Here is a 14,981-nt window from a genome sequence, read left to right on the forward strand (position 1 = left end):
AGCGAAGAATTCTTTATACTATAATGTGTTCCATACACTCGATAAGTAATTCTTATACTTACCCTTACAAGTCGCAGACGTAACTGGAAAAGTTCAAGTGGCGAAGTCCCTACTTCATTTAACAGTCCCTGGATTTGATTCCTCCATGCCTCTTCGGCGTCATCCCGAGCAATCGGTCGAAAAGACGACATCAAAACTGTCAAATTTGGTGATGCATTGCACGGTGTTACGTCACCCAAATCGCCGGCACTGGATCCCCTGAAATTTTCAAACATTAATTACTTTCCAATTGTAGAAGGAGCTCATCAAAAATAGTTAACAACTGACAGCAGGTGGAAATTTTTTGTGAATGTGCGGGAAACTTCAATTAATGTTATTTTGTTCAATGTGTGAAACTACTTCAATTATAAATTACTAAATTAACTGACAAGATGCATATCTATTAAAGAAATATCAACCATGAACTCCAATTACGCACGCATATTATTAATCTATTCGTAGACGTTTCGATGACTGCTTGTCATCATTGAAATGAAATGAAATGAAAAATATGAAATGAAATTTTTGAGTTTTATGTCCCACCGTTATGCCAGTTAGGCTAAAGGAGACTGTGATGATGAGAGATGAATGAAATGGTGGAATGAAGAAAGTGGGAGGAAACGGGAGAACCCCCGAGGAAACCCACGCACACGGCGTTTGTCCACCACAAAGTTCACTTGGCGGGGGCTGGAATCGAACCCGGAACTCCAAGCACCAGAGGTGAACGCTCTACCACTGAGCCACCGCGGCCTCTGATTGTCATCGTTATCAGCATGTGAAAATTGAGGAATATTTACATTGATTTGTGGACAAAAATAATGGAAAATATTCAATCCATTGAAAGAAACACTACTAAACTTCGTAAACAGCAAAACACACCTGAAATTTTAACTCCAATAAATCACTTGAAGAGTGGTGAAATTCTATGTCATACAATTGTTTCTTCCTTTAGTGCAGAATTAAAATAGTAAGTTTATTATCCACAAATTATTTAACCAAAGATATAAAGAAGAAGAAACGATTTTGTGAAGATATGGTGTCCAGCACAATGAAAGATGTTATTTAAATAATAATAATAATATTAATAATAACAAGTTTTGGATATGTGATATGTTGGACTGAACTTTTGTGAAAATGACAAACATTATTTATTTGAAATCGTGGACAATGAATTTTAGTTACCAGATCGATGAAAAATTATATTTAAAATTTCCATTTCCTTCAGCACAACTTACAGTTCATTTACACGTTCAGACAAAAAAGAATTTCTATTTTTGTGCTGAATTTCTTTTTATGTATTTCTTAATGAATATACATATAGATTGTTCCTTTGTTCGCATTCCTAAAGATCACATTATCTGACGTCAACTTTCACGTTCTGCATTTCATCAGTCTGTTTTCGATTTATTGAACTAGGAATTCAATAGGAATTCAATGACCAATGTCTTGGAATAAAACTAGAGAAAGAACACGTCGTTACATAGAGTTGACCAACGGCGACAATGACGACAGGAACTCTCCGCGACATTTGATTTTTGGCACCTAAACTTTACCCATGTTTACAAGGATAACGTATATAGTTTCGTATTCTTTTATCAATGACAAAAATGATTTTGTTATTAGGAAACGTTCGCACTCCGAGTCATTCCACGCTATAAGTTTATGCAAATTTTGTTGGTTCTGTGCCAAGCCTCTATTCAAGCTATCTGGCCATCCATAGCCCAGACTCCATGTTCGTGATGATAGACGACAGTACACCCAAAGAATCATCAATGGAGGATCGCTGAATGTTCCAGACAAGTGCTATGTAGAGTTTTACCTAGCTCACAAACCTATTACATCTGCTCTAAAGATTTTGGTTTACAAAATCCTGGGACGGGTTTGTCAGTTCTAAATCCCGAAATTCTTAATTTTACTTTTGTTATTCTGAGCTACAAGAACTGACGAGACAATATTGGACAATTTATTGGAGTACAAATTTCACTTTTTTTCCATTAACGAAGTTTAACAGTAATTTTTTCTAGGGATTGAAAATTTAGCATAATGTGAGTAAACAAAACAATGTAAATATTCCTTAATTATCATATCCTGATGAAGATGACAGGCAGTCATTGAAACGTTAACGAATAAATTAATAATCCGGAGTTCATTGCTTCAAATATAGTTCTTCAAACAATACTTTAAGTTTTCTCCTCTTTAAAGAATCTCCAACACATGAATAAGCGATTTGATTGTTGTTATCAGAGATAAGAGGGCTTGCAAAATAAGGCAGACGGAGTTCGTTGGAAAAGCTGGCCCTAGCAAATCATAAGACAAAATCTTCAGCATTTATGTAATTGGATATGATTTAGTGTACTTCGTTTCACCACTCCAAAGTCCAAACCAATAACTAAAAATCCACATACGGCTCATTTTAGCTTTGAATCTAAACTCTATATAAACTCGATGACTGCAGTGTTATATTACCTAAATTGTAACACAAGTTTCTAATATATATATATATTTAAATCTTTGGTCTGATCTCGATTGTTAATTTAACTAAAAATTCATATTTATTCTTTTATGCCTAGAAAATCGCTTTGCATCCGAGGACAGCTCAATCTACAAGGTGGCCAGAAAGTCCCTTTATACCTGCACTTATTTTATCCCTACATTAATAATACTTATTAATACTTGCAGTTATTTGTACAAAACGTCCGTATATGCACCTATATTATCCCTGCACAACTTGATACACCTCCATGTCCTCCTACTCATTCGCTTTAGTAGCTGCAGCACTAAAGGAAGGCTTCAAGCACACTTGCCCCCAGATCGTCATTGTCCACGATGATATAACACAAAGCATTGTCTGGTGTTGCAGGATTCGGAGTTCGAGGCGGCCAAGGATAAGGGGCTGGTGAATTTGGGGATCCACGTCCTATCCACCGGTCAGGGAAAAGTGCGTTCAGACATTCAGACATTCACGAACAACAAGTGAGAAGTGGGATCCCAAATTGTGATTGTGTTGGTAAACAATCGTATTCTTGATGCCCAAATTTTGCAGCTGTGGAAGAAGCCAATAATTCAGCATCTTCGAATAAGTAACCTGCGTTGTGGAACCCTCCAAGAAGTACGAACCAAAGATGTGTTGTTCAGTCATTCCTGGCCATAACATGACGTGTGGAGGATTGTTCTCAATTTGTTCATAAAAATATGTGTCTTCCTTTGCCTATATGAAGATGTTTCTATCCAACTACGATAAATAGCACATTTTCGGAGAAAAGAACACACTTTTGAGCAGAAATGTTGGGGAAGGCCTCCAATAAGATGATGAAGGTCATCTACGCTTCCTGCAGCCGGTTTAGGCCACCGTCGGTTAGTTTTGATGGCCATTGGCCGGAATGCGTGCAGGTTATAAGTCAATTTTCATGTGTGGCTGGCTTGTGCTCCTTGCAATTCCAAGTTTTGATTAACACTTTCTGGTCGAATTTTAGAATGGACGCATCACTGACACACTAATTTTTCATACATTTCCTTTCGGGTTGACGGAAACCAAAACGAGGAATATCCAAATCACTTCCCAGGCGAAAAGCTTTCTTCTCCAACGTGATCCAAGTCTGATGACTTCGTGGCTCCTAACCGAATCGTTCATGAAATCTATCCATCACCTGCGGTATATTTTCCTTTTGTGCTTTTCGTTCACGAACCCACACACTTCCTACTAAGCGCTCCTCCAAAGTGAAGTCAATGGTATCTGCCATTGTTGTTTACAAAACATGGAAAGGCGAGACAATGAACTGGTCAATCCAGAGACTTTATTCTACTCTCTCCGTGGGGAGTCACGTGACAGTTACGCGGTAGTCACGTTTCAATTCACGCGAGGAGCACTGTTACCATGTCAATGCTCAGGAGAGGAGGTTCAAATCTTAAATATCTTAACGTATTACATTGTTACACACATTTAGTTTGGGTGTGAAGGGACTTTCTGGCCACACTTTTAGGGGATATAAAAATAGCACGGCTGGTTATATATGTAAATCCAACGGCTGTTTATATACATTCTGTCAAGGAAGTACCGGGAATTGTACATTTACAAAGCCCAATGAAACGGAGCGTCGACATTCTTTGTCACTACGTTAGCACAACTGCCCTCTATGCTCATGCGGAGGTTGAGCTGTCAGTTAATTTGTTTCCAGTGCTCCATTTGTTAGTTCATCGCAAGTGTGTGTGGGCGATTTTTACAATGGATAAAACTATCGAGCAAAGAATCTATCTGAAATTTTGCATTGCAAATGGAATTGTGTGTGCCTAAGCGCTGAAAATGTTATATAAGGCTTGCGGTCAATCGGCTTTATCAAAAGCAAGTGCGTATGAGTGGTATAGTGCATTCAAAAGCGGTCGAGAGGTGTTGGAAGATTTGCCTCGCTGTGGTCGACCATCAACGTCTTCAACTGAACTTAATATCGCTAAAGTAAAGGAAATGATGAGTGAAAATCGTCGTTGAAATCTGAGCAGGATAGCCGCTGAAATTTATGCGAGTCAATTTGTACCATTTTAGGGTCAATTCGAGTCAATTCGTATCATTTTAAACGATTGTTTGGGCATGAAACGTGTTCCTGCTCGACTATGCCGACGCACTATCTCACAAGGCTATCATTGTAAACGAATTTCTGGCCATAAACTCAACAAATCTCGAATAACCATCGTATTCTCCTGATCTGCCTCCGGCCGACTTTTTATTTTTCCAAAACTCAAATTACCACTTCGAGGTACCCGTTTTCAGTCGATAGAAAATATCAAAGAGAATTTGCGGCGAGTACTGAAATCAATTCGAAAATTCGTTTTAGAAATGTTTTGACGATTGGATAATTCGTTGGCATAAGTGTATTATTTCGGAAGGGGACTACTTTGAAGGCGATACAATAAATTTGGATGAATAATGCATAATTTGTGTTTTACTGACCAATTCCCGGTACTTTCTTGACAGTATGTGGTTAATAACAATAAATAAATAAATATTGAATATTAGAGAAAACACTGTTGGACTCAAGGGGATTCGAATTCTCATTTCCCGCTAAAACATCGTTGGCTCGATCGCTTTCCTGGGTTCATGCTTATTCCTTGAAATCCATATACCTATATATTTTAGAAGTAATTCTGTAATCTGTGGGTATTTGTATTAGGAATTTCGTTTTTTTTTATTTCAAATTTCAAATAATTTAATTTTCATACAATATAATAAATTATGTGAAAATGAACTTTGAACTTTTCTAGTCTCCAGTGAAAGAACACGATTTATATCCTCAGAATCATGGCACAGGAAGCAGATTAAATACCTACTTAAATTTGAAACTTTGTGTACATCTTACTTTCAATTCCTTTACTTCAATAGTAAAACGTGAATGCAGTTACTTACGAAGTGTCGGATCGAGTTCCAGAATCATGTCTCGTTCTTTCTCTTAAGCTTAGAGAAGATGGTGGAAACATTCCACTGCCACTAGCAGAACCAGTTCGGAATTCGGGAGGAACAGCTACTTCGTCTAAAGGAGATTCTGATCCAACTTCATCATCTGACGATTCCTCTGGTGCAACACGCTGAAAAAAAGATATATTATTATGTAAATTAACATGCTGATATCTAACGCGCCAAGAAACAAAAAATAAGATTTTCATTGATCCGCAAAGTTGATATGTGGCTGTGTATATCCACCATTTTTCCTACTGTCATGGATTTTCTGGTGAAAATAAGAACTAGTTACAATAAATTTCTAATTCGATGTAGGAGTGACATATAATAGCGACACATAATTTAAGAGCTTGGTGCAAGAAGAGGCTATCCCACTCCTCCATAGAAATTGCTGTTCATGTATTTTATGAAAGCTGTGCCACCTATTTATTAATCCTTTTATGTTCTAGTGCCTATTTTAGGCATTAAAGTAGTGTCCAAAATTCATTCCAAAATTCTGAAGAAAATGAAAGAAATTCAGTCAGAATGGTCGGTCGCGGGATTTGAATCCGAGACTTCATAGTTGCAAAGCAAAGGGATCTACATTTAATCAGTGAACTAGAATGATAAAAGAATTACCTCTCTTTTGCTTAACACTGGAGTCCTTTCTGTCAGACTTTCTTCTGGAAGATGCAAGCTTCGATCGCCATCGTGGTCACCATCACTAAGAGGTCTTCGACGAACACCCCAATTAAAGTTATCAGTGCTCTCTCCCTAGAAATAGACAAACAAACGATTATGATTTCATTAGAAACAGAAATTCGTTACGTAGGGAGGCCAAGGAGTTCCTTCATCATAATAACAACACGAAAGCTACATATTATTTAGTATGTGAGATGTAAATATAGTTTCTAAAGAGATACACAGTTTAATATCAATTATATTACTAATTATACATTGGACTTCCCTAAAAAAAATACACTTAAAGCTACAAACATAGATTACAATTTTGTATAAACTTTACTGAATTAGAAGTAAAAAAAAAATCTATAACTCGGACTTCTATTATTGTCATATAGCCTAGAACTGTATTCTTGTATTTCATAATTCTGCAAAATATTTATATACTACATGCTTGTGTTTATAAAACATCAAACGTGCTCCTGTTTGTAAACAACAACTACATGTATTTACAATGAAATACTACACTTCACGTTGGATTACTACAAGAAGCAGACGACAGACCACCACCAGCACCACCTACAAGTCACATGACGACATAGGAGCAGCAGCGCCACCGCCACTCGGAAAGCCTATATAATGAAGAGGATTCAGTGGAGAGCTACCGGTCAACAATTGGTCACTGTCCTCTAGCTTGCCTGGAGTTCTAGACGAAACCCAACCCCAAAGCCTCTAGTCTGCTGCGGGACTCTAGGCTTCCCTTTCACCTGGCTTAGCTTCCTCGGAGCTTTGTCGAGATCCCAACCTCAGCCAAGGGCGCCCATCAGGGGGGGGGGGGGGGCAAGGTGGGGCGCTCGCCTCCCCCCTAAGAGGAAATTATACTTGTAAATATAAAAAAAACCAATAGAATGTTTACATTAGTTACAGCAAAATTTGAAACTATATTTGAAATGTCGCTTATACTTGCCACCCCCCTCTTGGAAACCACAACATGGGCGCCCTTGTGCTTAGCCCTCTTGGGGCTCTATGAGCCTTCCGGAGCATTGGGTTTCCTACACAACTCTACCTAGGTTGCCCGGAGCTCTGTAGAGATCCTGCCTCAATGCTGCAAAGTCTTGGTCTACCTTTGTCTACCTCGCATTAGAGAAAGTTATATTGTATCATTTCTGTAAATACTGTCTATTATATTAGAAGATTTTATAATAAACCGATAATGGGAGTCGATTCCGGACTGATTTACTCAACCTAACTCCACCTTCCCTTCATGGGAAGAACTTTTACAATATTTACTTATATAAAAATAGCACTATGTATCACACGAAATACAATGTAAACATGATTTCTCTGGTTTTTACATCCACTAGTTTGTATAAGAAAGGCTTTAGTACATTCACCTACCAAACAACTTCAGCAATCTTTGGTACGAGATTACGTAGCAGGTGTTACAATTAAATACACGTGTCACGAAAGAATTGCTAACAGATAGTAAGAGGAAATTTAAAACTAAAAATTGAATATTTACCTATTTGTTAGATTATGTTTATCAACTCATATGGTACCTAATGCAATCATAGCTATACAAACTGATTTTGAAATTCTGAGTAATGGCATGTACTCATATCAACGTTAGTCATACCACAGCCACACACATAAAAAAAATAAAGGTTCTGTGCAGCAAATTTGATGTAGTTTGTTACACAGAATCCAAATTTCGAAACTCTAGGACGATTGATCATGTCAATTTTTTTTATGGGCGAAATTTTTTAGCGATTTTGGATAGGGAGGACATACGTTTTTCGCCCATAAAGCAAAATTGACATGGTCAATCATCTTAGGGTTTCGAAATCGAATCCATACCCTGGGCAAGGGCGCCGATTTCTCTGTAAATTTGGGGGGGGGATTCAGATGCAGAAAGCATATATGAGGATTTAAAGACAAATTGCATTCAAATTATGCCAAATATTGTAAATTTACAAATACGGGGGCCCACATGAGCTTTGGGAGGCCCCCTTGCTTCCCCCCCAGGATCGGCGCCCTTGCCCTGGGTTCCGCTACACAGAATTTTCGTTTTTTTTTTAAATTTATTTATTGGTGTGTTACGTGTATTCTCCCTATCCAAAATCGCTCACGTTTTTCGCTCATAATAAAAAATTGAAACAGTCGATCGTCCTTGGGTTTCGAAATTTTGATTCTGTGTAACAAAATACATCGAATCTATACTCTGGGATCCCGTGAACAAAACTTTTATTTTTTGTGCGCGGCTGTGTAATTTAATAATGAAACGAAAACAATAGTTATAGGAATTAAGTTCAACATCAGACTTCGTTACAAATATAATACTTATTCCCTGAAATAAACATCAAACCGAACATTGATTCCTGTCTTCAAGTCTATTATATCTTATAGCTTAAAAATAATATTGGGACACATACTTAAATAGATAATGTCTCCCTTTAAGCAACAGTACTGTTGACGACGACAAACTGTTTCAACTAACAACCTTCATCTTTATCACTGTAGATAGAAAATGAAATCTTTAAGTTTTACGTCTCACGGTTATGCCGGCTAGGCTAAAGGAGACGGTGCTGATGACAAATGAATGAGAGATCGAACCAAGGACTCCATGCACCAGAGATGAACGCTCTACCACTGAGCTACCGCGGTCCCCTTCACTGTAATTAGAGAAATTAAGTTGCAGAACAAATCACATTATGTACTTGCCTTTAACTCATACCGTAGATAATGGAACACTATATGCAGATAGAATGCATAAAACTATATACAAGTGAAATGCTAAATTCAAAATTAGCTTAATTCAATTTATCTATATTGTTTTCAAGAATGTATTCATTCCATCTGCATATAGTTTTCCATTCTCTAAGAGTTGGAGGAAAATTCACAATGTGATTTGTTCAGCAGCTTAAGTTTCATCTCTCTACAATGATGATAGCAAAAGTAGTTCACTGAAACAGTTTGTCGTTGTCAACATTATTATTAAAATCCTTACAAGTGAGTTTTTAAGTATTTACTATATCTTGTATACTTCAATAACACTTATCAACCTAATTATCTACATTTTTTTCTTCCATTAAACTCTTCATTTTCCCATCAACCAAAGCCTTTTCTGCATTCAATTACATTTAACTGCAACAGTATACAACCTTGTTATAACCACCATAGTTATTAGCTTGTTGATAACATTATTGTTCATATAAATGATAGTAATAGTTAATAAATTTTTGAGACCTTCTTACAATGTACTACTAACAATTTTGTCAATACAGATAGTACTTTGCTATTTACACTGTTTCTTTCTTCTTTCCATCTATCTGAAATCTATCCATCTTTCCATCTATCCATCTTTGTACACAGTTATGTATTCTGTAATAGTTGCAAATAAATATTCAAGAATTGAAATAACTCGTCATCATCAAGAAAAGGAACTTATGAACTTATATATGAACCAACAAGTAAGAATTAGAACAGGGGAGGGAATGACACAAAGGAGAGTGCAATTGGAAGGAAAATTCGACCGGAATGCTGCCTCTCGCCTACATTATTTAATATCTATCTAGAAGAGAGTAAAAAATAACCTACAAAATAAAATGAAGGTGGCATTTCAGTAGGAAGTAGAATAATTAGGTGTATACAGTTTGCAGATGATATGGCCCTTGTTGCAGAATCTGAAGAGAAACTCAATAAAATGTTAGAAAACTTGAGAAAGGGCTGTGACGAGTACGGGATGAAAATAAATGTTAGAAAGACAAAAGTCATAGTGATTGGAACGAAGGGGCGGTGTCAAATATAGAAGTAGGAGGGGAGAAAATAGAATAGTTGACTAGCTTTCGATACCTGGGTAGTATTATTATTAATGATATGAAGTGTGAACGTGAAATAAAAGCAATGGTAGGAATGGCGAAAGAAGCCTTTAGGACGAAGAAAATACTATTTTATTGGATCCTGAATAAAGAGTTGAGAGAAAGGCTCATAAAATGCTTCGTGTGGAGTATTGTACTGTATGAGTCAGAAAAAATAGGACGCAAAAATGATGAAGAACGAGAGAAGAGTGCAGTGAATTAACTGGATCGAGAAGAAAACGAATGGGAGAGTATTAGAAATGGTAGGGGAGAAAAGAAGAATTTTAGATATAATTAAGAAGAGAAAGAGAAACTGGTTGGGACATTGGATAAGAAAGAACTGTAACCTGAGAGACATGCTAGAGGGTATGGTGGCAGGAAAGAGAGGGAAAGGGCGAAGGAGATTAGGGTTAATGAACGATATCAAAATAGAAAAATCATACGTGAAGACGAAGAGGTTAGCGGAAGACCGTGGAGCATGGAAGCTTCTCAGTTGTAGCAAGTGACCTGCCAATAATGGCAGAATATCTATAATGAAGATGAAACACCCCGTCGAACATTCTCTTTTAGCATTACTTTCATTACTGTCAGATGATGGGGAAAAAAACTGAAATTCTTCATATTAAAATTAAAAATACTTGAAGTTTACACGTTTCTTTTCATAAGGTTTCGCACTGTATCACAAACGCCAGTCTGGATTTAGACAGAAATAATTACCAATGTTTCTTGTTTCCATCTGTCTGAAATAAATCTTTGGGTTCTATTACGAATGAAACTTTAAGAAGTGAAACAGTCAAAAGCTCTCTTTTACTATGTTTGAATTTTAAAGATTTCTTTTAATGATGTTCTGTAACTATTCTATCTGGCCTTGTTTCCATTTTGTACTAAAACACAATAATACATTGAGCAAGACTGTGTGATATATGTAACAAAACACACAAACGTGATTGTGTGTTTTGTTACATACATCACACAGCCTTGCTCAGTGTATTATTAGGTTCTGTACTGCACCACAAACGTCAATCTGCATTTAGGCAGAAATAATATTTAAATAATAATATACATATTACTTACCTCGACACTTTCGCTTTCGTATTCTAAGAAATCGAAATCTTTGAACACTCCAAACTGTTCTGTTGTACCTTCATCGCGGCGAGAACCAGCAGACAAGTCATTATTCGGAGCTGATACCTCCTCCGTTGAAGAAGCCATACTGGATTGCCTCTCCATTAGGTCAGAGCTTTGGCTGAAGATTACCTGGAAATCGAAAGAAAATTCCATACATATAATATAAAAAATACTTGCAATTGCTGCATCTGACAGTTCATAACTAATATCAACCCCTTCTTTATAACAACGTAATTTTATTATTTGTACCTATACAATGCAGTGACAATGTTGTTATAAATGAGGACTATCGCCATGGTAGTTTCATTAACTTCTTGGATGTAATTTAAATTCCCTGATATAGGTGGTGAAGCAAGATAAACGTGTATATAAATATACACGTTTATCTTGGTTTACCACCTAATATCAGGGTATTTGTTAACAATATATACATGCTTTTAGCATTTTTGTATTAATTTTACGTTATTTACTTAGTTTCATAATTGAAAATAGTGTTACAAAATTATGTTTCCCTGAATTATATTTACAAGCAGAATTTTGGTTCTAAATAATTATATAACATTACAAAGGTGAAGGAATACCGTACCTGAAAGTAGAAGAGGTTTCAAGTATCAAAATGTGACAAAATAATCTTTACAATTTAATGAGAAAGGATATGTTAACTTTATAATAAAGGTGCCAAATATCTCGTACAACTGTATCTTGTAAAAACAATAGAGGCACCGATACATCATGGTCCTGCACCAAATCATGATCTATTTATCGTACTTCTCAGTTCATATTATCTGACACCTACCATTTGTGAAAATCCAGCTAAAATTAAATCCAACATTTGGATAAAAATGTTCGATTACGGCCATCTTAGTTCGTTGGAAGGATCAGGAATTATATTTTCTGTCCTTTCAGCATATATGACCACTCTAGTCGGTCACGTATGAGGGATGATATTCCTCAGCAATGACACTACCCGGGGAAGGAAGGAAACAGTCTGGTACCATTCCAGCCTTTGCTGCTGTAAATGAGGAAAATTCAGGAAAAATCTCACTCAGGAGTGCTGGCCTGAAAAAGCTTTCACGCCTGTCCTCATCGAAAATCAAACTCAGGACTGCTCACACAACAGCGAAAGTGTTAGCGACTACGCTATGCAGGGCCACCATCTTAGTACCATAAAGTGCATGACAAGGAAATAGAAAAACTTGACATTTCATAATTGAGTGTTCAGATTTGTGGTAAAAGTAGCCTTAGCCGCAGTATATTGGCATAAATAATAATCAAATTCCACGCCAAGTTATCATCGATCATTCTCCATTACACTGCTCTCTGGATGACTTCGTATCAACTACACAAAACATTATTTTATTTTAAGTTAACTGAGTTGTTGTCTTCTAGAAATACCAAGTACAAACTGGATCCACTTGGTTAAGATCAGAAGTAAATGAAGAGCTTTTGTGAACGCGGCATTGAATTTACGGGTTCCATAGGCCATAGAGTTAGTTAGAATTGTTCTCTTCAATTTTCAGGTACACGCCAAGGTAATAGTGCAGCTGTGAGGGTAAAAGTGGGACAATTGTTCTTTAAAATCTTGTTTAGCCTCGGTTTGCCCTTACAGCAGTGGCAGTTCTTGGTAGAAATCACATCGGTAAAAATTTATTTTTATAACTAAATAAAACAAAACTCAAATATGTACTAATTCTTGTATATAAGCAATAATACAAGCTATGATTAAAAAACACGGCTAATAATTTTTTTTTAGCAGTAACTGCTGTCGCTACAACCATTTAATATAATCTGTCCGATAGCCTGATCCGCTGGGACAGGCAGCGTCGAGTTGGAACATGTTCTGACTTGTTAGTCAGCGTCCAAGCCGCCAGAGTGAGGCTGAGTTTATTGTGTCTGTCACGTAAATTGGATTTCGAACAACGTGTGAACATTAAGTTCTGTTTCAAGTTGCAAACAAGTGCAACAGAAACTCGTGAAATGTTGAAATTCGTGTGTGATGTGTAGCACTGAAGAATGTTTACAAGTGGTATGAGCGAGTTAAAACCGGAAATGAGTCAGTAGAAGACGAGAAACGTTCGAGACATCCATTAACTTCAAAAACAGAAGAAAACGTGCATAAAGTGGTCAATTTGTTCAAACAAGAGAATAACTATTCGAGAGCTTACCAAAGAACTTAACATCTCACACGGGTCCGTGCAAAGCATTTTAACTGCCGATTTCCAAGCGAGAAGAGGGGGTGCGAAATTCATTCCCCGACTTTTGACTCACGAATAGGAGTTTTTGGTCGATGAAAATATTAGTGTTTGTCTACATTCACAGTATTCTCCGGACATAGCACCATGCAACTTATGAACTCTTCCGCAAAATTAAAACCGTGCTCAAAGTAAAATGTTTTGACACCATTCCTGACATTGAGAGGGCGACGACAGAGCAGCTGAACGCCTTTCCCAAAGAAGCCTTCTAGAAATGCTTTCAGTCATTGATTCAACGTTAGGACAAGTGCATTACTAGCCAAGGATAGTACTTTGAAGGAGATTAAATCAAATTCCATGCAAGATTATTATTTTGTTTCCAATAAAATTATTCACCGTATTTTTTGATCACATCTTGTCTATTAGGCAAGTTGTAGCGATAACGATAAAATTTTAATTTTTGAGTATGTGATTTCCCTCAAGAACCGCCATTAATCTTTCTCAAGTAGTTACTTTATGCACAAAAAATTAGTTGTTGTTTCAAACATTGACCCAGGACTTTTTTTCTCTTGTCCATTCTTTACCTCTTTATTATTTCATGGTGTCATCACTTTGCCACCTTTTACATTATTTACTAAGCAAAAGTTACACCACTTGCACGTCGAAGCAAATAGTATAAAGACAAAAAATATGTACAAGTTCTGAAAATTAAAACACACAACAATGAGCATACATACTTTTTACATACTTGGGTGTTTCCTCTCCTGTGTACATGCTTGGAACAAAGCAAACAAAGACAGAAAAATATAAGCAACATGCAAACGAAAGAAAGAAAGAAAAAAAAATATTGCGAGACTAAAACAAGCTATTTATCAGACTCCATTTTCATGCTGTGTTGGAGCGAGAATTAAAAACATAAGACCAATTAAATTGTTAGTTACCTTAGACTATGAATGTGCTCTGTCAAGAGTCTAAAGCCGGGAACTTTCTAGTGATGTTGTGCCGAAGAAATACTGTGATATCATTCTGTGCTTCAGTTTTTCTAAAACTTAACTTTTGAATTAACAAAGACATTACGAGGAGGCCATTGTACTTTAACCTTTCCCCCGCACAATAATACAGGGTGTTTCAAAATGAATATTGGGGTTTTAAGGCCTTGTAGTATTTATTACATTTAACGTACTCTCATGAATAATATATCAAATGAAAGAGCAATTCAAATAGTTTTTGGTACAGGTGCTCAATGTGAGCACCACTCGACACATGGCATACGGCATGCCATAGGCTAGAAAGGCCCATAAACTTTCCGCCAGGATATGGCACAAAACACATTTAGGGGAGTCTCGTTGCAACTGTATCACTTCGTGGGGATTTGCTGACCCCTAGATCGAACATTATGAGTGTTCGCATCGCCAGTTAGGTGAAATGATGATTCATCACTGAAGACGACACGATTCAGAAAATCTTCGTCGTTACGCAGCAATATTTCATTTGCAACGTTGGCACGTAAACCGTAATCTGTAGGCTTTAGAGCTTGTAGCAACTGGTCTAAGGGCGTAGTTGTAGGCGTTTCCTTAAAATTCTCCATTCAGTCTTTGCAAAATATAGAACACAAAAAGCTTTCTGCTCACTAGTCGCCATCTTTGCTACTAGCTCTTT

At 36.8% G+C, this 14,981-nt stretch overlaps 1 protein-coding gene across 1 annotated transcript in view; it reads right to left on the reverse strand.

The window, feature by feature from the left end:
- The window catches only part of fry (microtubule binding protein furry), a 1,411,512-nt gene that overhangs the window by 22,409 nt on the left and 1,374,122 nt on the right, over positions 1-14,981 (reverse strand). The window contains exons 45-48 of the mRNA XM_081727912.1: positions 11,077-11,259; positions 6,104-6,238; positions 5,435-5,613; positions 63-258 (exon numbers count right to left, since the gene is read on the reverse strand). Coding sequence (XP_081584038.1) covers positions 63-258; positions 5,435-5,613; positions 6,104-6,238; positions 11,077-11,259 — 693 coding nt within the window. The remainder of the gene's footprint in view (positions 1-62; positions 259-5,434; positions 5,614-6,103; positions 6,239-11,076; positions 11,260-14,981) is intronic.

The sequence above is a fragment of the Thermobia domestica genome, chromosome 10, assembly GCF_964235325.1.
Source record: "Thermobia domestica chromosome 10, izTheDome1.hap1.1, whole genome shotgun sequence".
Classification (NCBI taxonomy): domain Eukaryota; kingdom Metazoa; phylum Arthropoda; class Insecta; order Zygentoma; family Lepismatidae; genus Thermobia; species Thermobia domestica.